This window comes from Monopterus albus, unplaced genomic scaffold, assembly GCF_001952655.1.
Source record: "Monopterus albus unplaced genomic scaffold, M_albus_1.0 scaffold181.1, whole genome shotgun sequence".
NCBI classification, from domain to species: domain Eukaryota; kingdom Metazoa; phylum Chordata; class Actinopteri; order Synbranchiformes; family Synbranchidae; genus Monopterus; species Monopterus albus.
Genome location: NW_018128061.1, coordinates 37,118 through 62,347, shown reverse-complemented (window position 1 = coordinate 62,347; position 25,230 = coordinate 37,118). Strand labels below are relative to the sequence as shown.

At 41.2% G+C, this 25,230-nt stretch overlaps 2 protein-coding genes across 3 annotated transcripts in view; both read right to left on the bottom strand.

Moving 5' to 3' along the window:
* Positions 1-1,909: 1,909 nt before the first annotated feature.
* Positions 1,910-3,735, bottom strand: LOC109969758 (neuropeptide FF receptor 2-like). The gene is made up of 3 exons (XM_020616887.1): positions 3,414-3,735; positions 2,862-2,961; positions 1,910-2,781 (listed from the first exon to the last, which is right to left on the bottom strand). Exons 1-3 carry the CDS (start codon positions 3,733-3,735, stop codon positions 1,914-1,916), a joined length of 1,290 nt encoding a protein of 429 aa, XP_020472543.1. The 3' UTR covers positions 1,910-1,913.
* Positions 3,736-8,516: 4,781 nt separating this feature from the next.
* LOC109969765 (electrogenic sodium bicarbonate cotransporter 1-like) overlaps positions 8,517-25,230 on the bottom strand; it is a 27,978-nt gene continuing 11,264 nt past the window's right edge. Inside the window, exons 5-26 of one of the 2 annotated variants that reach the window (XM_020616901.1) lie at positions 24,086-24,246; positions 23,806-23,982; positions 22,836-22,912; positions 21,812-21,969; positions 21,600-21,687; positions 20,020-20,174; positions 19,544-19,660; positions 19,266-19,440; positions 17,096-17,229; positions 15,823-16,085; positions 15,320-15,369; positions 14,997-15,182; positions 14,014-14,127; positions 13,275-13,436; positions 12,535-12,713; positions 11,653-11,725; positions 10,760-10,828; positions 9,846-10,019; positions 9,599-9,760; positions 9,345-9,438; positions 9,071-9,148; positions 8,517-8,968 (exon numbers count right to left, since the gene is read on the bottom strand). In XM_020616901.1, coding sequence (XP_020472557.1) covers positions 9,105-9,148; positions 9,345-9,438; positions 9,599-9,760; positions 9,846-10,019; positions 10,760-10,828; positions 11,653-11,725; positions 12,535-12,713; positions 13,275-13,436; positions 14,014-14,127; positions 14,997-15,182; positions 15,320-15,369; positions 15,823-16,085; positions 17,096-17,229; positions 19,266-19,440; positions 19,544-19,660; positions 20,020-20,174; positions 21,600-21,687; positions 21,812-21,969; positions 22,836-22,912; positions 23,806-23,982; positions 24,086-24,246 — 2,812 coding nt within the window. In that variant the 3' untranslated portion in view covers positions 8,517-8,968; positions 9,071-9,104. The remainder of the gene's footprint in view (positions 8,969-9,070; positions 9,149-9,344; positions 9,439-9,598; positions 9,761-9,845; positions 10,020-10,759; positions 10,829-11,652; positions 11,726-12,534; positions 12,714-13,274; positions 13,437-14,013; positions 14,128-14,996; positions 15,183-15,319; positions 15,370-15,822; positions 16,086-17,095; positions 17,230-19,265; positions 19,441-19,543; positions 19,661-20,019; positions 20,175-21,599; positions 21,688-21,811; positions 21,970-22,835; positions 22,913-23,805; positions 23,983-24,085; positions 24,247-25,230) is intronic. The other variant, XM_020616900.1, reaches the window with a different exon arrangement.

Genomic DNA, 25,230 nt, shown 5'->3' with positions numbered 1-25,230 from the left:
ATGGCCTTCACTAATCACCTGTAGTATCAGTTGACCCCATTTGATGTTGTTGCTCTGTCACTGTCACTGTTATTCTGCCCTGCCAGAAAGGCTCACTCTCACTACACATCTGGGTTTACCAGGTCTACCTGACCAGGTGATGATCAGCCTACCGGCTGACTTTGGCCTAAGGTGTTTTGATACCAAGTAGACATGAATCATCTTATGTTCGAACATGGTGTTTGTTATCCCCAGTCCAGGACTAGAGCACAGAAGTCCAATAACAAAACACCACCCGAGCTCATTTGATGAGTCTGTTCATCCCAAGCAACTCCATGTATTAAGGCCCAACCAACAGATGTTGGCCAGTGAGCTCCCCTCTGGGTCTGGCTACAGGAGGGGGCCTCTGTTTCCCTCCAGGTTTGGTGACAAAGCTCCAAAAAGCTTGTTCCATTGCTTTTTGTCCGGCCTCTCCCCTGGGACCGATTAGCCTTGGGAAACGCTAACAGCTTCCACATCCCTGGGGTACACAAGAGCCTGCACCACATTAAGGTGGCAGTTCTCAAAGGAGGGGAAAATGGAAAGCAATGCACACATTGCCTTCTTTAAAAAGAATATTACTTGTTCTCTTACAAAATCTTCACTTGCTCTATTTAGCCTTACTACTGCGATGGAAGAATAACGAATACGCTCACAACATTGTCTCAGTTTGATTTTTCATTTTGTCTATGTTGCAAACAAGCTGAAAACAGCAGTACAGTACAGTGTTTTACCCATATTTAGATCTACAAATAACATATAGGTTGATTAGAATATACTGGACGTTACATATTAGAAAGTCATTTATGTAAATGAAGGCAGACAGGTTCACAAACTAAAGCAGCCATGGTTACATCATACACCTTCAGAATTATTTGTATATCAACACATCTTTCTTCTGGTGATTGATAAATGAGTCTTTTAGTACAATCTATGAGCAAACTGCTGATACCAAATGAAAACAGAAAAATAGGTCAAGTACACTGTGTACACACTGCTACCCTGTCAGTGAAGTATTCTTCTTCTTCTCCTTCAATCCCTGAGCTGCTCTCTGTAATGTCACTTTCATAACCATCACATCTGTTGAACTAAACAGTGCCATATGTGTTTTTACAACCATAATAAATATCTATATCTGTAGAATATATCTGTATCTGTAAATATATGCACTCTTAACTCTACACAACTATGTTATTTTGGTTCAGCAAAAGCACATAAAACCCTCACAGCTTCCAGAAAACTGCTTAATTTTACATGACACTATCATTATGAGATGATGCCTGATCATAGCACAACTCAGGTTGTCCCATTATAGCAGAACATTCATTATATACAGTATATGAGAATTTTTGAATGGAAAAGCTGCATGTACAATATGATTCTATCTCACCAATGTGAGCCTCACTATTCACTTTCCCACAGTAATATTCTTATTTTTTGCAAGAGGACAAAGCTGCCATCAGATGGCATTTGCAGTCATTATTGGCCACTTTCAAAACCAGTAAGTTTGGATGCACTGCTCTCCTGTTGCTTCTCTGACAAAGTGGCTGCTTAAGGAGTGTGAAGCCACACTTACTGTCATACTGTCAAACTGAAATATTGAGGAGTATATTTTTAATAAACTTACCTAAGGATGTTTTTTCCAAACTTTAACTCTGATGGTTGTTTAGTTTGTCATAAAAGTACTTAAAAGTTTAAATTAAATTTCAGACCCTTCAACAATTGTTAGGTTTACTCACGATGACAAATGTTGCAGAGATACATTCACTCTGGAACAAGTATACATTGAATTTAATCATGTATTTTTATGGCTGTTTGTCACTGGTCCTTGCAATCTGGCTGAGATTCTCCTGAGGCCTCAGAAAGTGTCAATGTGCTCCACAGTCTCAGTCTGTCTAATTCTGGGCATCATTTTCCAGGTCCTCCATGACCAGGACCTGCTCTTTGATATGCTGTCTACCAGCCAAGCCCTTCCCTTTCTCCACTAACACCGATCCAACTCTTGGACTGCTGAGGGCAGCATGCTGGAGCGGGACAATGGCGTTCCCTCGGCTCCGCTGGGAGCAGGTGTTCTGGCGCACAATGTAAGCAGAGCACAGCTGGAATTTGAAAGCTGCCTGGAAGCCTCTACGGAAGTTCTCATTGAAGAACCCATAAATGATGGGGTTGACACTGCTGTTGAAAAAGGCCAACCAGTGAGCTAATGGATACATGTAGATATTGATGACACGATGCTGGTGCTCCGTCAGGGTAGCGTAGTCACTCAGCATCATCAGTGTCCACAATGGCAGCCAGGACAGAATGAAGAGCAGAGCCACAACCAGCAGCATCATTATCACCCGCTTCTTTTTACTTGAAATCGTGTGACGACCTTCTGTGCTTGATTTGTTGTTGTCGCTTCCTTCTCTAGACACAATTCCACTGACCCTCATCGGAGGAACAGGGGACTTGAAAAGGGTGAAGCCAATGCGTGCGTACATGAGGACAATAAGGGTGAGAGGGGCAAGGTAGATGTTGGCAAAAAGGACAGTGGTATAGATTTTCCGCATCTCCTGACTGGGCCAGTTTTCCCGGCACCAGTAGAATGGGTGGGTGTTGTTGTCTTGGCCAAGAACTATTCGCACCGTCTGCTCCTTGGTGACCTGGAGCATGACCCCTGAGGGACACATGATGAACACAGCCAGGAACCATATGATGACAATAATTAATTTTGAGGTGGCAATGGTGAGCCTCTGCTTGAAAGGATAGACAATGCAGTGGAACCTAACACAAAGAGGAAATGCAGGATTAAAAACCTGCCCACACAAGCACATAAAAACCAGTAATACCAGTACAACCCTCACCTCTCAACAGCTATTGCCACTAGAGTGAACACAGATGCTGACACAGAAATCCCCTGAACCATCCCACTTAGCTTACACACCATGCTACCAAATGGCCATCCTGCAGAAAAGAGGAAATCTGTTAAAAGTGTAAAAACATAAAAAACAGGCTGCATGAATCATTTAAATGCTAACTTCTAATAGTTGGAACATATTAGATTTGCTTTCCTCTAGTTTTGCACAAGCTGAATATTTATGTTCATCCATTATCTACACGGCCTCTCCAGTACAGCGTTGTGGGGCAATTTAGAGTCACCTCTCAACCTAACCTGCATACCTGTAGGAGGAACTGTAGAAAACCCATGCAGACACAAGAACATGGAGACTCCACACAGAAAGGTTCGAATCCAGAACCTTCTTGCTGTGAGGCGACAGTGCTAACCACTGCAACACCACGCCACCTCAGCTGAATATATTTACCAATCAACCAATGAACTGATCAGGGATTTTCCTCATTTAATCATCTGGTTTCAATTTAGGCTTGTTGTTAAACAGAACAAGTTGTATTCTGACCTGTTATGATGTTGTCCACCAGAGTGGTCGGCACGCAAAAGATGCCGACCAACAGGTCACTGATGGCGAGGTTGAGGATGAACAGGTTGGTGACAGTGCGCATGTTCTTGCTGCGCAGCACAATGAAGCACACCACCCCGTTGCCCAGCATGCACAGCACAAAGATTAGCAGGTAGGAGATGGTGAAGACTGCAGCCACAGAGGGCTCATGGAGGTAGAAACTAACATAGGTGATGTTCTGATGGGGCAAAGGGCTTTCCCACAGTCCTGATGAATTGAAAGGCTTCAGGTCCTCCCAGGTAGTGTTGACATTCTTGGTCATGGTGACATCTGGGGGAAAGAGAGAGGGAAACAGAGACAGGCAGAGGCATAACACATGGCAAACCTGTGACATATCGGTTTTGACAGCAGTGGGAAATGATGCCCTGTCTGCATCAGTCATCTGATTCTGGCATGAGGTTACTATAGACTTCAGTGAATTTCAATGATACTGTTATTGACTTCCAACTCTTTTTGACCATTATGTGATTGATAAGTTTTATAGCTCTTTAGATTTTCTGCCAGATTAGGCTCGTGCCTTTTGCAAAACTTGAATTATGTTTTATCAAACTGTTATTTCATACATTATATCCACTTCACAACAGTTTATAAAGGGTTGCCAAACAAAGTGCAGCCTTCCTCATAAAAATTAAACCACAGTGGAGCAGGTTCAGTCAGTTTCTCTGTGAATGAGAGGAAATCACTCGTCTTTGTCTTTTAGTGAGCACTTTTAAATGTCGTGCCCGGTGCAGCTTTGTTCAGCTGATAACCAAAGCAAAAATGATTCAGTTTAATCCAACAGAGGTTTTGTTCAGTGAGCAGTCAACTTTAATTTGGCTGCATTTTTATGCCAATTCTGTCATATTTGAACTTAGATTTATTTACTGATTCAAACTTAAGATTTCAGGTCTTAGATCTAACTTACTTATGGGTGACTGGTATCCTGTTCTCTGTATTATATATCTGCTGCTACGTGGACTGGTCTGCTGCTAAACTGAATTTCACTGTGCTTCATAAATGCAATGACAATAAAGTATCTATCTCTCTATCAAGAGTTCATTATACAGTACTGTGCACACATAACTAATTAACCAAGGTGATGAGATGGAAAGTTTGCTCAGTGGTACACTACCTAGGTCAACATTACCGTATACTACATGTATTTCTTACCTCACATGAGCTGCATTCCTTTCTTCTGCTGTTACATGTGGTATAATATGTTAGAAAGTCCACTAATTCAGGACAAAGCTGCACATTCTCATCGCTACATGATGCTCCGAGCGTCTGCTCAGTGCTCCTGCCAGGCGGAGACTGCTGGAGCATTTATCAATAACAGAGAGGAGGTGAGAGTCACTGGGTGGTGCAGACACGAGGAGCCATGTGGGAATTAACATACAGTATATACATATGTAGCTGTCACACTATGCACCGACTCTGTGCCAGTGAGAGGCAGAGCTTTTCAAAGACACTCCTGTGTTCTTCAGCATCAATCAGGATATTAAGGAATCTCATTACTCATCTTGAATCAATCCTCCAGTTATCAAGCTACAATCCAAAAACATGTATATGTGTTTATGTAGCCTTTTTAAGACAAATACAAAACGCTGCTGGTTTCATCAAGCTTCTAAAGCAATGGCATTTTGTCATGCAGACATAACAAAAATATTCCTCATGGCTTTAAGCAGACATGACAGAAAGGAGCCGTATCACTGATGGTGAATTGAACGAAGAGGGCTGCTTCAGTAACTGGCTTTAAATCCTTATTGTGCTGTAGACTCCTTGACTACTGACAATTGTCACTGTGAAGGACTATGGGCCACTTTTTATTCCAGGAAAAGACAGAGAACTAGATACAAAGTTCAACACGAGAAAAATAAAAATGCTTAATGCCAATGTTAACTCTGTTTTAACTCACATGCCATAATTTTGACTTATTACAAACACTCATATTTAAAAATCAATTAATGTAATTAGTGTAATTTTTATTCTTTTTTTCTTTTCCAGGAACAAATGGGCTTTACTGTCTCTTAATAAGCTTTTAACAAAGAAGTAACACAGTGAATCCCATTAAGTGGTGCTCTATTTCAGAACAAGCTTAAAGGTTTGTTCATGCATCTGCTGAGCAGCTCTTCTGGGATTTCCTGCAGAGAAACCTTCCTTATTATCTTTAAGAATGCAAATTAGTACCTGCATGATGAATGAATCACAAATAAATGAATGAATGCACTTGCACAAATGCATGTGTAAGTCACTACTGCCCCCTTGAGCCACAATATAATATGGTCTGGGATTAAACACCATGTGAAGGATCAGATAGAGTGGATGAAGAGATGTTCTGAGGATATTCAAGTACAAGTTGTTGAGCTTTGACAGTCAGAATTACTCGTATTCATTCCCTTGAGCAATACCTGTAACAGCCAAAAACATTAACCTGAGAGGATGTCATGGAAAAACCACTGATGTCCTCTCCAGCACTGGTGAAAGAGTTAATTATTACATGCTCTTTTTCCCTCTAGGCAAACACAAGGACATAGTAACTCGTGGTAATGAACCAGTTGGCTTCATTACAGCACACTCGAGTCTTGTGACTGTGGAAACTATGCAGAAGATAAAGGATTCTTATCTTTACTGTCACACTGAGCACTTCCAGCAGGATGTGATGACCATGTCTGTGGCTTAGCTCTGAGCTTCACTTGTCTTCATCTCCCAAACCACATAGTCATTCATCTTATAACATATCTTTGTCCATTTCTGATCAAATTTCCTATAGTTACAATATGGTTGTGCTCAGAACAGACGCTGGCAAAAGTCCAAAGACACTTCAGATGATTAACTGGCTTGTTTGCTTGCATAGTATGTACAGAAAGTAAACCCTCTGTAGTGCTGACATGTCACAGAGCACTATTAGCTCTCTTAGTAATTTGAAAACCTTTCCTGTTGGAGCTGCATGGATGAAACTCTTCAAAATAATAAATAAAAACGCAACCAAGTATTTAAGAATCATCTGGACAGCTTTATTGATCTCAATTAAAACACTACTTCATTTAAAAAAAAGATTACTGGCATCGGCTTCCTTCTGTTAACCTATGGTTAAGATGCTTGTATAAAACTGATTTCAGAGTTAGAACATCAAAAATATTACACTAACTGTGGAATCATGACCAGAAAGTCATGATATACTGATCACAGAACAAAGTGGAAGACAGTGTTGGTTTTGATTTTTGGTTCAAAGCAACATTAATAGTCTTGTGCTTCTCATTTCAACAGCACATTGACAGAACAGTGAGAGCCTGAATTAAAGCCCTTATCTTCAGTAAATACCATAAAACAGCATTTACTGTAGGAGTATGTGCACATGTATGCATGGCATTACATTCAGATATGCAATAATAACTTAAGTTTACTGAATCAGTTCAAAGTATATATTAGAATCAGTAATAAAAGCATGATCAGTCATTAAAACAATATCGGAAAATTAAAGACCGTTACATTTCACTGCTTATCAAACTGTCTCTAAATGGATGTTGGATCATGACGCATTAAAGACTGTGCACGTTTTACTCTGTACACCTTAAAGCAACAGTTCTTCCAGGACCAGACGTCACAACACCGCAGTGCCTCAGATTTAATCCAAAACATAAACACAGTTTAAACATCATCACATTTTAAAGGAAACTTCAACTCAAATATGCTTCTAGGTTTGAGTTTACGGTCAGTATCAGAGGGACAGACCATCACTTTTGCCTGCTTTTCATTGCTTGTTGATCCTGTATCTGTAGTGTTCATTACATTTACCATTTTAAACTTCTTTGCCTCTGGGATGAAACATTTTAAAAAGGAAATTTTGGTGGAATTTCCCTTTATAACACTTAAAAAAATAAACAACCAAAAAAAAACAGGATGCTAAGTGTCAGAACATAAAGTAAAGTGAAATCCAAGTGAAAATTCACTGATCGTATGCAGTGTCACTTAAATAAAATTAAATAAAATCAGTATTTGATCACAAAACCAGTACAGACTAAATACTTGGGCAGTTACACATTTTTGTTCTTCGGGCTCTGTGCTTCAAACTGAAATAAAACTGGAGATACTACACCAAAGTGCCAGTTTGTGTGCCAGTTTCTAGTTTCCTTGTGCTCGCCTGCTTTTTTCCTGTCTTTACCCTTCAAAATGATGAACAACTCCACCTCAGTGTAAACCAGTGCCGAGCCACATGTGAGCTTATATTGAATGAGGTTGAAATAACCAAGTTGCCAAACAAACATTTAGTAGCTCAGCGTCTAAGTGCTAAAAGTGCTTTTTACCCCAACATTGATGCAAGCCTGCTCAAATTAGAGCTGATACTTGGCACTTTAATGTAGTGTCCATTATTTTACTTCAAATTGAATGAGGAAGGACTTAAAATAAGGAACTGTCCAAACAGATGGTTTTAATACCCTGCATCATGTCTGACACCCACAGGGATACAAGACGTATATTTCATCTCTCTAAAACAGAAAAAACACAACGAAGTTGACAGAGACCGCAGAAAGAAGGACTAGGAAGTTAAACGGCCATTCTTAAGCTTCAAACAGCAAAGAGTTTAAATATAATAAATATAGAAGAAAGGAAGAAAGTTGTAGTTTGTAGAGTGCTGAACCATTTACTTCTCACCATACTGAAACAAACATGGTGCTAGAGCATCATCTGGGTGTGTTTTATGAATATGCAGCCACAGCTGAGTGCCTGATAAATAATTTATATGCCCATAAAACAAAATGTAACGTCCACTCATGGCTGTACAGAGATGGCCTTTCATAGTCCTTCTGTTCACTACATATAGAGGAGGATTTCCCATGTGTATCCCCTGTGCTCACCCCAAAATGCTTTACCTCTACTATACTCAACCCATAAGATTCCAGTAATTATGAGTTAAAACCTAAAAGGAATGTTAAAGAATAACTATAAAGCAGTACTATCAGAGGAGAGGCTAGTTACAGTATGTTTGGGAAAAATCTATAAAAAAAAAAGAAATCAGTGGAGAATTCCTCCTTGTATGTACAGAGTGAGGACTGGTGTGTATAAAGCCATATGTATTCTCTCTGATGACTATACATCTTTAGCTAGATGCTTTATAAATTATCAGCGTGCACATTAATATCTTAATGTTCAATAAAAAAACAACGCGGACTAGCCCTTTTGTTTTCGGCAAGAAATCGTGCAGACAAACAGTCAAACCATCCTCGTCTAAGTCTTCACTATGATACAGTACCACCAGAGTGCTTCAAGTTTAAGACAAAAGTACTTCCAGCAATTTGGATTTAGATCCTCACATATTAAAAAAATAACAATATTACGCAGTACTTTCTTATGAAAGAGGATCTTGCGTTCGTTAGGTTGTGCTGGTTCTGCTGTATCTTTGGACAATTCATTCACAGATCAGTTGCTGGACCCTTCTTCCAGAAGAACTGTTGTTCTCCGAATCCCGGTCTATTTGAATTTGAGGCAAACATTTTGTGCATGAGCTTCTGTCAAGACTGAAACAGGAGGAGATATAGAGCAATATAAACCCGATGTCTTGTGAACTTCCAGTTCTGTGTGAATTACTTGACGATACAGTATGTGCAGCTGCTACTCACTTACTCAGCCACAGTGGGAGACTCAAAGAGGTGCTCAGCACCGCGAATGTGAGTGAATGAAAGTCTGGGATTCATCTCCTACGGAGGGAAAAACAAAGCAAAGTTTCAAACAGTGAAATTTCAGATGGACAAGCAGGAAAGAAAAGGAAAGAGGGCAAGCACCACAAAGCTGCTTTTAGTGTTATAACATTGAGAACCGACAGAAAAAGTCATTAGAAGGAGCATTCAAACAGCGCTAGGAGCTGGAGCAACACAAACCCTGGCTAGTACTCACTATGGGTGGATTTATCCCCCAACATGGGCTCCTGCTCCATCATATCCATAGAGATTTTTACACTGGGGGCATTGTCATGGTAGGGGTAGTCGGGCTGTTGGAGGAGGGAGGGAGAACATGAACATTCTTTAAGGTGAGGATCTACAGGAGGACTGTAGACACTGGGCACATGAAAAGGTGACGTGTACTTTGGTATTTTCTCATCTACACTTATGGACATTTAAATATTTCGATTGAGACCATGATTTACTTACGTAGTCAATATCGCTGTCGATGCTCCCCTTCTTGCTTTTCTTTTTCTTCTCATCCTCCTTCTTCTTCTTGTCTTTTTCTGGGATGACATCATCCAGGTAGCTGAGGTCATGTTGGGAGAACACGTAGTCCAGGGCCTTGCGTACTGCAACCAACGCCAAGATCTGTAAACAAAGAAACCATTTGGTTGTTGCAGCTTTCACACCCCGACACTGAGGTAGGTCCAGTAGGTCATTGACCATGTCTCACCATGACAGGGAAGATTATAGCAGCCACGGTAGACTTGAGGATCCAGAGAAGGGCCAAACACAAGCACTGGAGGAAGGTAAAGAGGTGGATCCGTCTGAGGGGGACGTGCCGTAGGTATATTAGATCTGGCTGGTGCTTGCCTGGCATGAGGAGCAGCTGGAGGCGGTCCATGAACTGAACACAGGACAAGTAAAGACACTGTATGTGCTGCAGTCAGAATCACAATAATATCTGCACAGTATATGCCAGTTACTGCAGACATATTGCATAAAAGAGCACTATGTTTATTAGCTTGTGGTTGTTACAATGAGAGGGCAAACAGTTTTAAGGTTGTTATATCTCAGATTTGCTTATGATGTTTATTTAAGGCAGCAGCGCATTGGCAAAGATTTTAATGTGGTCACTTGTTTTAATGACGGGTGGGATTACAATTTGAAGCACAAATTCAAGAAACATTCCTTTAATTGGACATTTTGGGGTCAGCCTGTGTACTGTTAGCAGTTTGATGAGGGTTAATGTCGCTATGCCCTTAAAGAGCACAACTTCTTGGCACAGCAGCTGAAGGCGTGGGGAGGTGATCAGCATAGAAGACAGATGCCAGCTGGTAGCTTAGCTTAGTATGCCTACATTCAGGTAGGCTTTGTTCAGAGTTGAGAGTTTCTGAACAGGTGTGCTGAGCTAGTAGTGACTATAGGTCTGCTGTTTGTTAGACAAGGTCTTTTTATTTATTTCTACATGTTAATACAAAAGATGTGATGTGCAGAGGCTTCAGAGGCATTTAAAGGTGCCTTCTGATGGAGCTGCTGGATTAAGTTAATAAAATAAAAGTAGTGTGACCAATTACTTTTCCAGTAAGTTAAATGTAATGAGCAGTAGACTGTTAGTTATTCAGGTAACAGGTCAGACTCACTCACCTGGACACCATTGAGTGATGCCACGCCCATGTAGAGGAACACACCATAGAGCACAGGCATAGGAATGAACTGTAGGACACAGCACAATAAAAGCAGGAGATGAATCTGATGAGTAACTGGCAGTAAAGTCAGTGTAGGTCAGACATATTCTATATACTCAAGACATGCTAGAGACGTTAGCCGTCTGTTCATACAGGTAGTGGGAACATTTATTTTTGGCATCACAGCTCAGATTAGAGACAGTCTGCAAGCAGCTTTTCTAAGAACGTTCTTAAATCAGGGTGACTGGTTCCTCATGTGGCCCGTGTGCAGGTTTGGTAACTACCTGCTTTAATGTTAGTCAAGGAGTCAGCTATCAACTTTAAAGCCGGGGGTGTGGGGGGGTGTGTGTGTGGGGGGGTCCATTATGGTCTAAGCAGCTGGTGGAACAGCAGCAGGAACATACCAACTAATTATTTGAGACAGAAGATAATTAAGTGTGACATATGAAAATTTATTTTATGTATCATTATTAATCATAATGCATTATTTGCAACATCACTATACTGTACGAGACAAGACAGCATGAAAATGAAAATGTAAGATCAGAAGTTTAGTATTCAAAATGTCCACAAGGGGGAGAACCAGCTCCCCCAATCTCCTCTCACTGACTTCACATTTTTTTACTTGGCAGCTGAATGAGCGAATGGAAACTGGATACGGCTGCAACTGGAGCTTAATCCCTGATGAACATGGTTTCTCACGGCGCATTACTTTAACTATGGGAGTCCCTAATTGGATGAGTAAAAGGTTTGAAATTATATTAAATATAAGAAGGGTGACAGGAGTTTGTCCTAAAAGAGCCAGACAGTAATCCATGTTTCCGTGGAAGAATTAAGAAGTTGGAGCACTACCTTGAGGACAGGAGCCATAAAGACAGAGAGTCCTGTCAGGAGGAACACACAGATGCCAGTGACTCTTTGTTCCCTGGATTAGAGAAACACAGAATTAATCAGTAGCTCTGATAAGCATAAGATAGCAGATCTGAACAAAGACATCCACACTAAACACTTTGTACCATAAACATTTCAGTCTAGGACTTCGCTAGTACATACAAAATGGGGCTTTAAAAGAAACGCTTCACTTTTACATAGAAACTTAAGGTTAACAATATTTCATAAGCCCATTAACCACACGGAGGAAGTCAGCTTGACAAACTCATCAGACCATAACAGACACATCGTAGCCTGGAGAACGTGTTCTATTAACCAGGCAAAACGTTTCCCAGCCTTCTCCTCACCCCCAAGTGTTTCCTTCTTCCTTCTTTTCAATGAATCCACCTTTATAAGAAAGCTAATCTCTTTCTTCATTCTTTGTCTCCTTCCTGATTGTGAAATGTGTGATTCACTACATGAGACTGCTTCTTTCTCCTGAACAACTACGTTTACTTACTGTGAGGGCCTTCTCTTGTTGGGAAACAACTCTGTACAGCTTTTGGCACACACCATTTTGTCATGTGTGCATATACATAAACTTTTGGTGTTGATTTTACACACAGCACCGTGGCCCATGGTCCTAAAAGCTCTATTAATCTAACTTCTAGCCACCTGCTAAGAGATTTATTTACCCTGGGAATCCACAGTGAATGCAATTAACTACTTGGCACAGTCAAAAGCCAACAACACTCTGGGAAAATAGAGAAAAGGGTTAAAAGCCTCTGTTCTGGTCCAATAGGTGATAAACAACTTAATTCTTTATTGACGCAGACACAGTGTCCAGCGGCTGTGTTAACTCACCTGACACCCAGGAATTTGGGCTGCTCTCCGGGGGCTGACGTCTGGCTCTCCATTTTCAGAGAGTCGATGTGAGCGATGGAGATGACAGTGGCGGCCACGTACCATGGCAGGCCCATGAAAGAGCAGATGATCAAGAGAATGGCCACCCAGAAGAGATCCAAGTGATAACCTGCCCCTTTCTGAGACGACACGTGAGGAAAACAGCAGAGAAGCAACGAGCTGATCAGACTCGGAGCAAAAGAAGAGAGATTCTCACAAAGCCACAGATACCACAGTCAGAGAAGCCCTTTCCTCGGGATTTCAGAGAGGTTTAGAGACGATACCACACAAATATAGTATAGCATAATAATTAAGATCTGATTGGTTTAGACCAGAAGTCGCAATAAAATGAAAAGACTGAATTTTACCACCATGAATTCTCTGTGGTGTTTTCCTGGCATCATGGGGAAGCATTGAGAGACTATTACAAGACGATTTAGCAAAGAGATTTTTTAAAGTTAAATTAATATTACAAATATGAAAAAAGCTATTTTTCCAGCCTTCTAGGTGAATAGTTAAGTATTTTTATAGGGGTGAGTGGCCACACAGAGGTACTTTGGACACTTAAACCATAATATTTTTTAAAATCCTGGCTACATCTCTTTATGTTTAGCAGTTTCCCCATACAGCCTAATCTTTCACTGCATTCATTTATTCCAAAAATTTTAAAAATGAATAAAACTTTGAGGTGGTGCACCAACCTTGAGTTTGTGCTCTTTCCTGTTGACGATCACGGCAGTGATCTGCTGGTCCATGAACACCAGGATGGTGACCAGCAGAGCGGGGAGAGCGGCTGCCAGGTACACCCACCAAGGGTTCCCTCCAAAAGGAGCAACAAACCAGCCCCTATGTGGACTTGTGGGCTACACAAAAACAAGACTGTTGAAGTTACCCAGTCCCCGAAACATGGTGAAACATATGCATGCACACGGTCCAGACCTTCAGACATGGAGAACATCTCAAATAGAGCAGGAAAAAAAAAAAAATACACTGTTGAAATAGTTACTTCATTACAGTTAGTGAGTTCTAATACTGAGCTGAGTCTAATTACTGGTGCTTCATTTCATGACTTAATCTGTGACTGTGCTGAAACAAAGCTGGCTCTGTATTTGCAATTGTAAGGCCATCTATGTTCTCACATCACCTATAATTAAGTTGTTCTTTGATGCAGGTAGCCTTTCTTCTACCCAGTCATTCCCTTCCTCTATGTCTTAACGTCAGCTGAGTGCAGAAATTTCCAAGAATGACTGTGTCTCAGTTTCAGGTAATATGCATCACAAAGAAAGCATTATACTGAGATTTTGAAGAACTATGGAAGCTTTCTAGCAGAAACATGAGTCATTATCAATGTAATCAGAGGAAACTACACCTGACTGGCCAGTGTCACGTCAGTGCAAGGAATTTCAACTCTCTTGTACTTCTTCCATCTGTTGTATGTACCTTGAATTCACTTGGCACTATGAGTTTTGGAGTGTCCACACTGACAAAGGCGTCTACACCGCAGAAGAGAAGAATGGTCAAGACAATGGCAAAGTCACTGATGAGCTTCCTCACCTAGAAAGAGAAAATGTTTTATAGCTTGTGACATTTTTCTTTGAGTGTGTGACAAAGAACTACAGTGTTTTTAGATAAAAACTGGCAGATACGACCTTTCCAAGTCTGCGCTTTTACTTCTGCAAATACAGTGAGTGTAATTACACAGTATGTATCAGTAAGTAAACAGTTGAGCAGCAGTCGGCAACAGGTTTTAAACCAGACCATTAGCTAACAAATTACTGGCAAGAACGTTAAAGGACCATCATGTAAATGGTAAAATATGGTGCTAGACACACTAGACAAGAAGGTTTGTACGGACATTGACACACCCCTCAGGATAAACTCAAGTTTCCATCGTGCACCATCATCAGGTCAAAGCTTTTATTTGTTTATGACCATATACCTGGTAAAACTAATGGCATTTTCATCAGCTTCAGTTACACTTTTAGAGCTAATTATCATAAAATACGGTGGTGAACATTGTAAACGTTATACCCACGAACGTTAGCATGCTTAGTACTGTCATTTTGTATATGAGCATGTTGACGTTAACACTGACATGCTGCTAGCATGGCTGTAGATCCTTAAGTCTTGTTCAAGAGTTACTTGTTGATCCCCTTTTACTTTGGAGAACTACCTGATGAGTACTGGAAATGTACATAGGTGGCTGTAAGTTACAGACCAGACATGAATCCTTATGCCTTCTGTGCCTAAAACACTGTTAACAGTGTGAAATCTGAACTTCCCACCCAGACCCTTATTGACACCGGAGCCTGAGACGTGCCAGTAAAAAGCATTTGGGAAAGAACACTCGAGTTGTTGTTCACTGTGGGGCCAAAGCTGGCACGGTCTGTGCTACAGGTCAACTGATAGGCGCCTTCACTCACTGTGGTGGGGAAGAAGCGGCTCGTCTTGAACTTCTTTAGGAACATTGAACAGGTGTATGTCCCAAAGAACAAGATGAAGGACATCAGGGTGATGTCAGGCACATAGTGACAATTCTCTCCGACCAGCTGCCCTCCATATTTCAGACACTGCTCCCTGGTCAGTGATGCCCAAGTGGCATTCACTGGCTGAACAGACAAGGACAAAGAGGTTCCTTTAAATTGACATGTAACAATTATTGAAGAGAAAGCTTTAGCAGTTTAGTAAACAGTAGCATGTAGTCAGAATTTTAACCAACAGGCACAAGAACAAGGGCATAATTTACCAGATCAGTGCCGTTTGTCCAGGCAGAGACATCAAGCTCTGATGAGTTGCCTATTAGGAGAAACAATAATAATCAGAATACTTATACTCTCCATTTTCAGTCTGTGTCAATATCTTTTGTGTCATTTGTGACGCGGACACCGATATGGCTGTTGAGAAAGCAAACATTGGTATCTACAGGCCGACACACACCGGTATCACTTATCTCCACTGTAAACAGATAAATAAGTTGAAAGGTTTGTTTAACATACAACAGGAACACCACTGCCAAAAGGACAAAGCCAAATAAGATTGTTCAGCTTTCACTGTCTGAGATTCTGCTGGCACAGATATAATCAACAATGAGAAGTGTTTAAGCAAAGTATAGTTCAAGGTTGCTGAGTGGAGTTATCAGACCCTGCCTATGCTACTTAATATAGTGAAATCCCCCTTTAATCCAACTTAATGTGGCCATTCCAGCTATTTGGTGTAATCTGCAACAGCTAAAGTGAAGAACAGAGGTACCAGGCACGCAGTGGCAGCTGTACTGAGTGACGAGGTCAGGATCGTATTCAGAGTTGATCGGGTTGTGGTGGCCCAGCTTTATCATCTTTTTGAAAGCATCATAGATGAAGATGAAGCTGATGAGTGCAGAGAAGCCTTCCTCTGTGAACCGGGTGAAGTACTGTACTAGGAAGCTGGCATCTGTGGCGACCAGCACCAGACAGTATATACCTGACCACAGGCCAATCCACAGCCGGAACTCAAGGTAGTCGAAGCCGTTGTCTCTGCAGGGCAAGTTTCACACAGACAGAGTGGATACTGGTGAACAAAAGTATTCCTAGACCTACATATATTATTTTCCAGTCATTATAATCCCTCTAAGAATCCACTGTACTTCCAGGGACTCCTGTCTAACCTGAATTCTGTGAAGTTTAAGCTCTTTATGCTCTGGAGACCTTCAAAATAAAAAGGCATTGATTCTTAAGTTGCGAAATACTTGCAACCAGGGTTGTCATGCAGTTTTTCCTCTATATGGAAAATATACATCTGTTGTGTATACATATCCAACACCTGTAGACAGACTAGCATCTGTCACAGACTAATGTATGCATGAAAACATTGAGGCCTCAGACAACATTCTTCACTCACAGTGTAAAATGAAATGAGAGTGAATTATTAATGATGGAACATAATCAGCATAGTGAGTGGTAATTCTAGAAGACTCTCCCTGTGAGAGGACGACAGTACAGTGGGAAGAGGGAGAAGAAATTCATCTGCAAAATAAGGTCACAACAATACAATAATAGAAAGGTAAAGTTAGGAAACATTTATTCAAAAATGTTCACTATATTTCCAGGTGTGCGTCTTTTATTGCACATTCTCCTGCATCTTGTTCTACGCAAAGATGTGTATGATACTGGTCTTGTTCCCACGCCAATCGGGACAGGAAGTTGGTGACAAATCACATGGGAAATTAACAAACAGCTGTATCCTGGACCATTTATCATTGCCACGAGATTTACAATAGGCACAAAAAGTTTCAGTGAGATTCTGCTCAAAGAAATAAAAACCTTAAAGTTGCCAGTCTACTGTAACTGTTCTGTAAATTATCTACTTAATGCTTTTATTTTATATTAAAGGGAAACTGCATCTCTGTAAAAACACAAACAGTGTTTGTCCTCTGGGGAAAGATTACAATCTAGAAACATCTCCCAGGCTACTGCTGCAGTTTCTGATCCTTCCTTCTCTAATAATTATTAAAGTGACTGAGTGAGTTTGATCAGACACTACTCACCTGCTGAAGTTGAAAAGGAGCCTTTCAAAGACGAGCACTGGGCCTGTGCTGCTGAGAATAGTCAGAGGCTGACCAGCCAGCAGACAGAACACTGCCCCTGTCAGTGCCGTGCCCAGGAAACTTTCCAACACTCCCTGCAACACATTACACACAGGAAATCACGTACAGGGTTCACACACACAACTCGTATACAGAATCATATGTGATCATGACTCCATATGAAGTGTTCTGAAAGAAACTATGCCTTATGTTTCACATGTTTCTTGTCCACAAGTCTTTTTGAACTTCAGTGGGATCATTTTGCTTAGTCATTGGGAAGATGTGTTTTCACTATACAAAGCTGCAGTTCTCGCTCATCTGGAAAGGCCTGTTCATTTTCCAGTCATGTCAGTTCATACTCTCATAAACACAATTTGACAAGTCTAATGCAAATGACATCACAGTACATACTGTAGTAGATAGATGGACGAGTAATTGACAACTAGGCTGAGCTTCACACAGAGGTCTGTGCTGAGAAAGGTTAAATGAGGTCAGGGATTCCCTCTGTTGTGCTCAGAGAGGGGAAAAAGCAGTGATGCAAGACTGAGGATCACTGGTGTTGAGGGGAGGAGGGGTCACTGGAAAACGCAGCCATGACGAGGCTATAGGGGCTGAGTAATCTGGATCTGTGGTTATTTACAGCCTGAGCAAATCCCTGAGGCCACTGCACTGCAGGTCTGCTAGGATGCAGGTCAAAGCAAGTACCTTAGTCAATGGACAAATGTATCCGAGTCCTGCATCGGGTTAGCTTACTTGCAAAAACTGTGTATAACGAGCAAAAATATATTGATATTAATTTAAGGCTGAGGCATAGAAAAAATAAACTGAATTCAGGTGGGCAGTTGGTGAAACTAAACACAGAAACCAAAGCTGCTCCACTGAGAGCACAGGTGAATGACAGGATCAGGATTACCACACACTCAGTTTTATTTGTGGCAACTGCCTGTGTGAGTGTGCTGCACATCTGGATGGGACGGTACATTACACAAAACTTAAACTGACTGTGCAGCACTGAGGTTACGGCCATTCAGGACTGAAACATATACATTCAGTTATTAAGAGCGCCAGGATGAATGCAACAAGTAGCGTATGCTATTATACCGCAGCAGGTACAACAGATGGGTACAGACTGAGGCTTTGAGCTCCAAATTAAACGTGGCTTATCTGCTGAAGTGAACTCTTTTAATTGTTCATTAACTTGTGATCTAACACAGGGAGCACACAGGTGGAGGGGAAACAAACATCTTAACACAGATTTTATTTCATGCCATTAAGTGCATATAGGATGCACAGGGTGCCCATCACCTATAAACCGCATTCTGTTTTGATTTCATTATAATTTTAATAAAACAAAATGCTCTTTGTGAGTAAAAAGCTACACTTTGCATGGACAGATACATTAGAACCAAGTTACCAATCTAGTTACTTTCACACTGTGTGTGACCAAAACAAAGGCTTACAATCATACCTCTGCAAAACGCAGCCTGTCTCAGTGTTCGAGTCTATCTGGAAGTGATGAAACAACGTGCTACATGCTATAGAACAACACCCTGCACTCTGTAGTGTTTTGACATTTACACACATTTTAGTATGGAACCACACCGTCTGCATTTTTAATACGTTAGTTATAATAGTCGTCGATAGATATCCATATTGAGTTCTCAGATACAACCCCCAAGCTAAGAGAGACCCAAGAAAACAAATCCAAAGATATCCACTCATGACTACTGTGTGAGACTCAACCCAAACAGGATTCATTGGTGTTCAAGTCCAACTCTTTTGAGTGGTCAAACTTACAGTTCATCTTTCGGGGACCAGGTCTAATTTGGTCAGTAATCATAACACAACTTGGAAGTAAAGCTGGTTCCAGGTTCAACTGGACACTTGTAAACAGCAAACAGACTTTATTTCATGAGTGCTGCATAGCTGTCAGGGTGCTCATGCCTCTCTGCAAGTAGTTTTGCTTGCTGTTCACAATTATCAAGTGGACCTCGCTGCAGTTTGAATGCATTAAATACACATAAGACTGAACAGGAGACTCGTGTTGTGTACAGTCGGCAATATACAATAAGGATTTGCAGCATCTCCATAGAAACAAAACTCACTCATCACAAAGAGGAAGGAGGTTTACCTGCATATTCTCGGTAGCGTCTCCAAGTAAACCTCCAAATGTGATTGCATTTGTTACTGTGCCCAGATAGATGAACAAGATGGCAGACAGAGACTGGATATGTAGTGCATCATAGAAGTCACTGGCAAAAAATGGCAGCTTCCGCTTGACATCCAGGACAAGACCTCCACAAAACCTTAAAGACAGAGACTATGAAGTTAGTAAGTCATGTCAAAACAAATATCACACCTTCATTTCTCTACAATTATTTTCATTTTACAAAGGGAAATGCTAATTACTTTTTGGTGTTTTGCAGTTCCTCTCCAACCTGGTGTCCTCCTCCCCCTCCATGTCCTGCATCATGGGGCGTGTCACCATTCATCTGAGGTGCCTCTAATCCAGCGTACATGTTCTTCCTTCACACAGAGGGCAAACACACAGACCACCAACCATTAATAAATTCAACCACACAGAAACTAGCATGAAAATTGTCAATAAGACAGATTCTTGTGTTATTAAAAAGATCTCCAGATCCTATAAAATAAAAACATTTTATACATTGGCATTTCAGTTACATTCTGAACAGTAGTTTGACACTGACATCATTGAATAGTTGTGATCGGTACTTCAACTACTGTAAGAAAATGAGAATGAAGTGCTGTATAAAGTATTTTCATGCAATGTGGTAAATATACTGTATGTGCATGTGACATTCTGGATAGAATTGTAATAGTTTTATGTGCAGTGACGTCATTAAATTTGGATTAGAACGAACCTTTTGTCTGAAGATGGCAGAGACTTGGGTGGCTCTATCCTGATGTCAGGGTCCCATTCACCTGGGGGTAGGACGATGACCTCATCCAGAAACTCCTCGATACCAGCCAGCAGGTCCTGCCTGTCCTTCGCTTTGTAGGCGATTTCATGGAACACCTGTCAAACAAACAAACACAATCAACCTATTTGTAATCAGCCAATCAATGATGCAACATGTACTCACTTTTCTTACCCACAGCATGGAAGGAAAGACCACAAAATGTGCAACTGAAACGGCTCACTAGACAACGCTGCCCACTCACTTTTGATTGCAGGGACACCAAGTGCAGCATGATATTGAAATATAAATAATGACAACTGACCTCAACACTGTAATATTGACAACAACCAAGAATTTTCAAAACCCTTTCACAGTGTACACAAATAATGAGTGATTATCTGTGCGTATCAGTTAGGCAGAGTAACCGGTGACTCAAATACAATCATCTGATAAGCCTGTGGCACAACTGCCAGTAGAGCGCTGAGGGGGTAACGTTTAACCCAAGCAAATCCTAGACAAACACTTCCTACCCTGCCATGCTGACAGACACAATACAGTGGGAAGAGTTGAAATACGTGGGAATTTCCAAGCCAGGTGCTCTATGGGTTAAACCTGTCATGAGCTGCCTTGTTAACATTCCAGACAACATGGAGGGGTTAAGTCAGAAGTGAGAATATAAAACAGAGAAACAAAGCAGACAGAGATGAACATAGTGGATGATGTAAAAGCCTAAAATGAAATCAGATTTTGAAATGTATTACTTTTACTCTGCTTACACAAAAACTAATTTGTCTCTTAATACAAAGTTGAACAGTAAAGCTATAAGATGGTCTACCAAAAGCCCGGCCAAGACTGCTGCTGTGATGATTAATACAGGATTGTCCAGAGAGCTGAGATTTGGCAAGAGGACAACTGCTGCAGGAAATGTAGGTGGACAGCTTCTCGCAACAGTGAATGAGTGCAAACTGAACCTTAAACACTGACGAAAGGTGAGAAAATGGCGGTCCGTTTATCTGTACAGTTTATGTGTCAGGCGAAAATATTTCAGCAGCTATTGGACGGACCGTCGCACAGTTTTGTACAGAAAACACTGGTCTGCAGAAAATGAATGCTACTAAAGTTGCTGATCTGTTGATTACTGATTTAATTAATAAAATCAGCTCTGTTTCTAGGATAGAAACCTCCAAAGCCTTACAGTGAGTGGAGTGCTTCTCTGTCCAGAGGAAATCACAAATTGCCCATCATCTAAGGTTCACATCCAATCCTGGCTTATTTAGTCCAATAGAGGTTAAAGAGGATGAACTCTACTGCATTAAAACAGTGTTCTGTCAGTCCTATATGTATAAAACAAAGCCCATGAATTAAACTAAACTGTCAAACATGAATTTCAGGTCCACACAACTGTTATTTGATGTTACCCCTAAAAGCAAGTACACCCCAGGCCTCAGTACACCTCAGAATCAGGCCTTCACAGTCTCAAGAGTGAGTTTTAACACAAAGTAAATGGACAAATCAAGTCATTAGCATTGTAATTAGCATACCTCATCTGACATCAGGGTGGCAATGGCTCTTCCAATCTCATGGTAGGACTTTGCTTTACCTTTAGGGCCCAGCAGCACAAAGAGAAACCTAAGGAACAACAAAAGAATTAGATATTAGGGACCATTTACAAAGTCATAAGCTGGTTGTTGCTCTGTAGGACATTAATGAAATCTGGTATTTCAGTTTATGACACTACAGCTATGTGCTATACCTTGTGGGCACAGGGACCTCTGTGAGGGCCCCCAGCATGACACCCTGCTGCAGACGAACAAATGCCACAAAGGGACTTTCCAGGAAATCTACCTCTCCAACCAGCACATTTGATGCCTCCGCATCACGGGGCAATTTCTTCATAAACTTGTTTTTCAGCTGTGAAGACAAAAAGAACATGGATTTAAGGGTAAAAAAAAAATGTCAGTGAATGAAAATGGCGGCCAGAATTGTAACAATGAATGCAAAACATCTGTTGTTGAGACACAGACACAGGGCATGCACACAAACTCTTGCTTTGTTTCTCTGTGACATGCAGCATGAGCACTGACAGCCATGACATTTTAAACTAATGTGGTAATTAAAATGTGATTAAAAAGCAACTGGCAGAGACCAACTGTCACTGGAAGCATGTTAAACAGGTAGTACCTGCCCTGTCTGAGAATTTTGTGCTAAACGGCAAACTGACTTCATGCTACCTAATAAATGCACTTTACTACAGTGTAGGAACATGCTTTTACTACCTTGCACTAATATACACACAAACTGCAGATGACAAAAAAAAAAACCTCACTTGCTGGTGATGATTAACTAAGGCCTTGGTCTTGTGTCAAAGGCCAGACCATTCTGACAAATGTACAGTTTCATTAACTAGTGCTGGAGTGTAAATACAGTTGTTACAGTTTAACTCCTCTTGTGATCTTTCATCTATGTGCCGTCTATGTCTACACCGCACAGCCAATTAACCAAGTCATGACGTGCAACCATGAGTTATGACTGTGAGAGAAACTGGACGTGCAGATGACTCACACGGCAAAGAGGGGAGACAGTGAACTTTTGTTGCGGAGCTGCAAGAGAGCCTGGTATTTTATCTGTCAGTATGGGAAGCTCACAAGGTCACGTATACACACAGCCCAACCCATGACCGTGCATAGTGCTGCTGCTTTGTGGAGTATTCTCTATTAGGTTGCACAATACCTTATAGATAATCTTTTTGCAATAATACAGAGGCACAAACATATTACCTGATCCTTCTCTGGTTTGTCAGAGAAGTCACCCAGGCTGTTGGAGGTGAGGTTTCGATGGGCAGTAGTTGGGCTACCTGCAGAGAGGCAAGTCACTGTTAGTAGAGAGATTTCTAGCAGACGAGGAAGATGAGCCCCAGAAAAGAAAGGCACCAGGAAAGTACATGAAGAGAGCCAGAAACATCAGGACCCAGCTAAATGTGGCAAGGCTTAAGCTTTGGGACTGATGCCAGATGGTCATTCATTCAGGCGCACCAGAGAGAAGAGAGCAGGAACACATGGTCGTCTTAGGTCCACTGCTTACATGCATCAGCAGAAACCTGCTTAGCCAACCATTGTTAAATGAGTGAGACTGTAAACCTCAGAACTCAGTTTGATATGGTCCACTCATCCACAATTAGACAGTGAGAACAGTCTTTAACATTTTAGCTTTGTTGCTGAATAAATATTTAGTTAAGAACATTAAGTGTGAGGCTGCTCTATCTTTGTGTGTTTCTACGCTGATTCGCCTCAGTTTGTAGCACTGAATAAACACACATCCAGCTCCTTAACACAATCAACTGAAGGAGCACTCAACTGTGTTCCAGTGTTGGCCTTACTCATATTATTGAATCTCCATGGGTGGAAGTTTTACATGAGTATGTCCCAACTATGTCGTTTGAAGGAGGAGTGCTGTGACCTCACTTACAGAGGTATCCCATGCTGGAGCTCCTCGTGACCTCATACGGTTCATCTGAGTCTTGTGGGGTTAAACAAGGCACAGGGTATTCAAGAGGGCTTCGTGCTATAACAACCCAGATGCAGGAAATCAAGAGGCAGCATAGACCCAAAGATAAGGGAAAAGAAGAAAAAAAGATAAAAACAATCCCCAAGATTGGAAAAGAAAAGTGAGGAAAAGACAACAAAGGCTTCAAATGGTGAAAGTGTTTGGTTTAAGACAAAGGTAAAAAAAATCAAGGGTTTGCAGTACCGTTTTCTTGGCTGGTAAACAGCCTACTTGCACTAGAAACACTCTTTTCAATGTCTGCAAAACGCAAGTTAGACTTCTTGGTCTGGTGGCGATGTTTCCGTAGCAGCATATACGTGACCTTCTCTTTCAGGTCTGCCTTCAACTGTCCGGTCTCAATCTGGCTTTCGGTGATCATCTCTGTTAGAGTCAGACAGAGTGAAGGTCAAGGCTGAGTCATCCTTTGGTTTACCGTAACAGTCAAGAGCGTGCCGGCATTCTGAGTATAGTCAAATCCACCTACCGACGATCTGTGGCAGCGTGGTGGCCTCCAAGTCCAGCATGATTGTGCCCTTCTCGATGCATGATTTGAGTTCCATTAAACTGTGTAAGGACAGTGTGGCCACATGAGGCTTACTCCAGCGCTCTCCGCCCGTCTCCACCTTCTCCTCAAACTTGATCCATCTGAGCAGAAAATGGCAAAAGGTCAAGGTCAAAGTGTTTATTCATCATATGCAAGGAAACGCGTTTCCCTGTACAATGAAATTCTTACTTTGCCGTCCACATGAATGCCACAAAATACAAGTGAAATATAAAGTAGATGAGCAATAACACATCTAAATAGACAGTAACACAAGTCTAAGGCACTTTAAAGCAGCAAGTGAAAGAAGCACAACAAAAATACAAGAACACAATATAATGCAGAGAGAATATGTGGCACAGCAAAAGACACAGAAGCAAGAAGAGTGTTGAGAAGAATTTGGAGAACTGGACTTGTACCGCTGTGCTGGATCTGGCCAGAAAACATGATGTTAATGAAAAAGTTCAGATGCTAGAGCGTGTATAATCGGAATATATATACACATGTATATAAAAGCACATCAGTCGAGACTTTGCTACTGACATGAATAGCTTTGCTATGAAAGTAAGGCTAGAGACAGGGATTCTTTTTAATAATAGTGCCTCAGATGTCACCACTACAACAAGCCATTCTGAGGACTGGGGATGGGGTTTCCTCTGGGGATAGAGTGTCACTCTGGCTAGGCACTAGTCATCCTTACTGGGAGAGGAGCCTGGCAATGGAGACACTGTTGACTTCAAAGAGCTCAACTCACATTCATTCAGCTTTCCCTTCCCATACAGAACAAAAAACGATACATTCTGATAATGAAATGCTTTTCACTATGCTTGACCTTTCTTAAACTAAATCACAATGACAAACGGTCTTGGTCACATGACATGACTGCAGTGTAACTATGTAAACAGTCTCAAGTTAATTACAGTTTGTAATATCATAATGGAAAAAAAAAGAAGACAAACATGTCCCATGTGGACTCAAGGAGCCAAGTAAATCCACTTTGGACATGTGGGATTTGTTCCAGAGCTAACGATCACATGTCTAGTTCTTCTGACCATGAGGGAGTTTCTGGTATGACGGATCTCAATCAG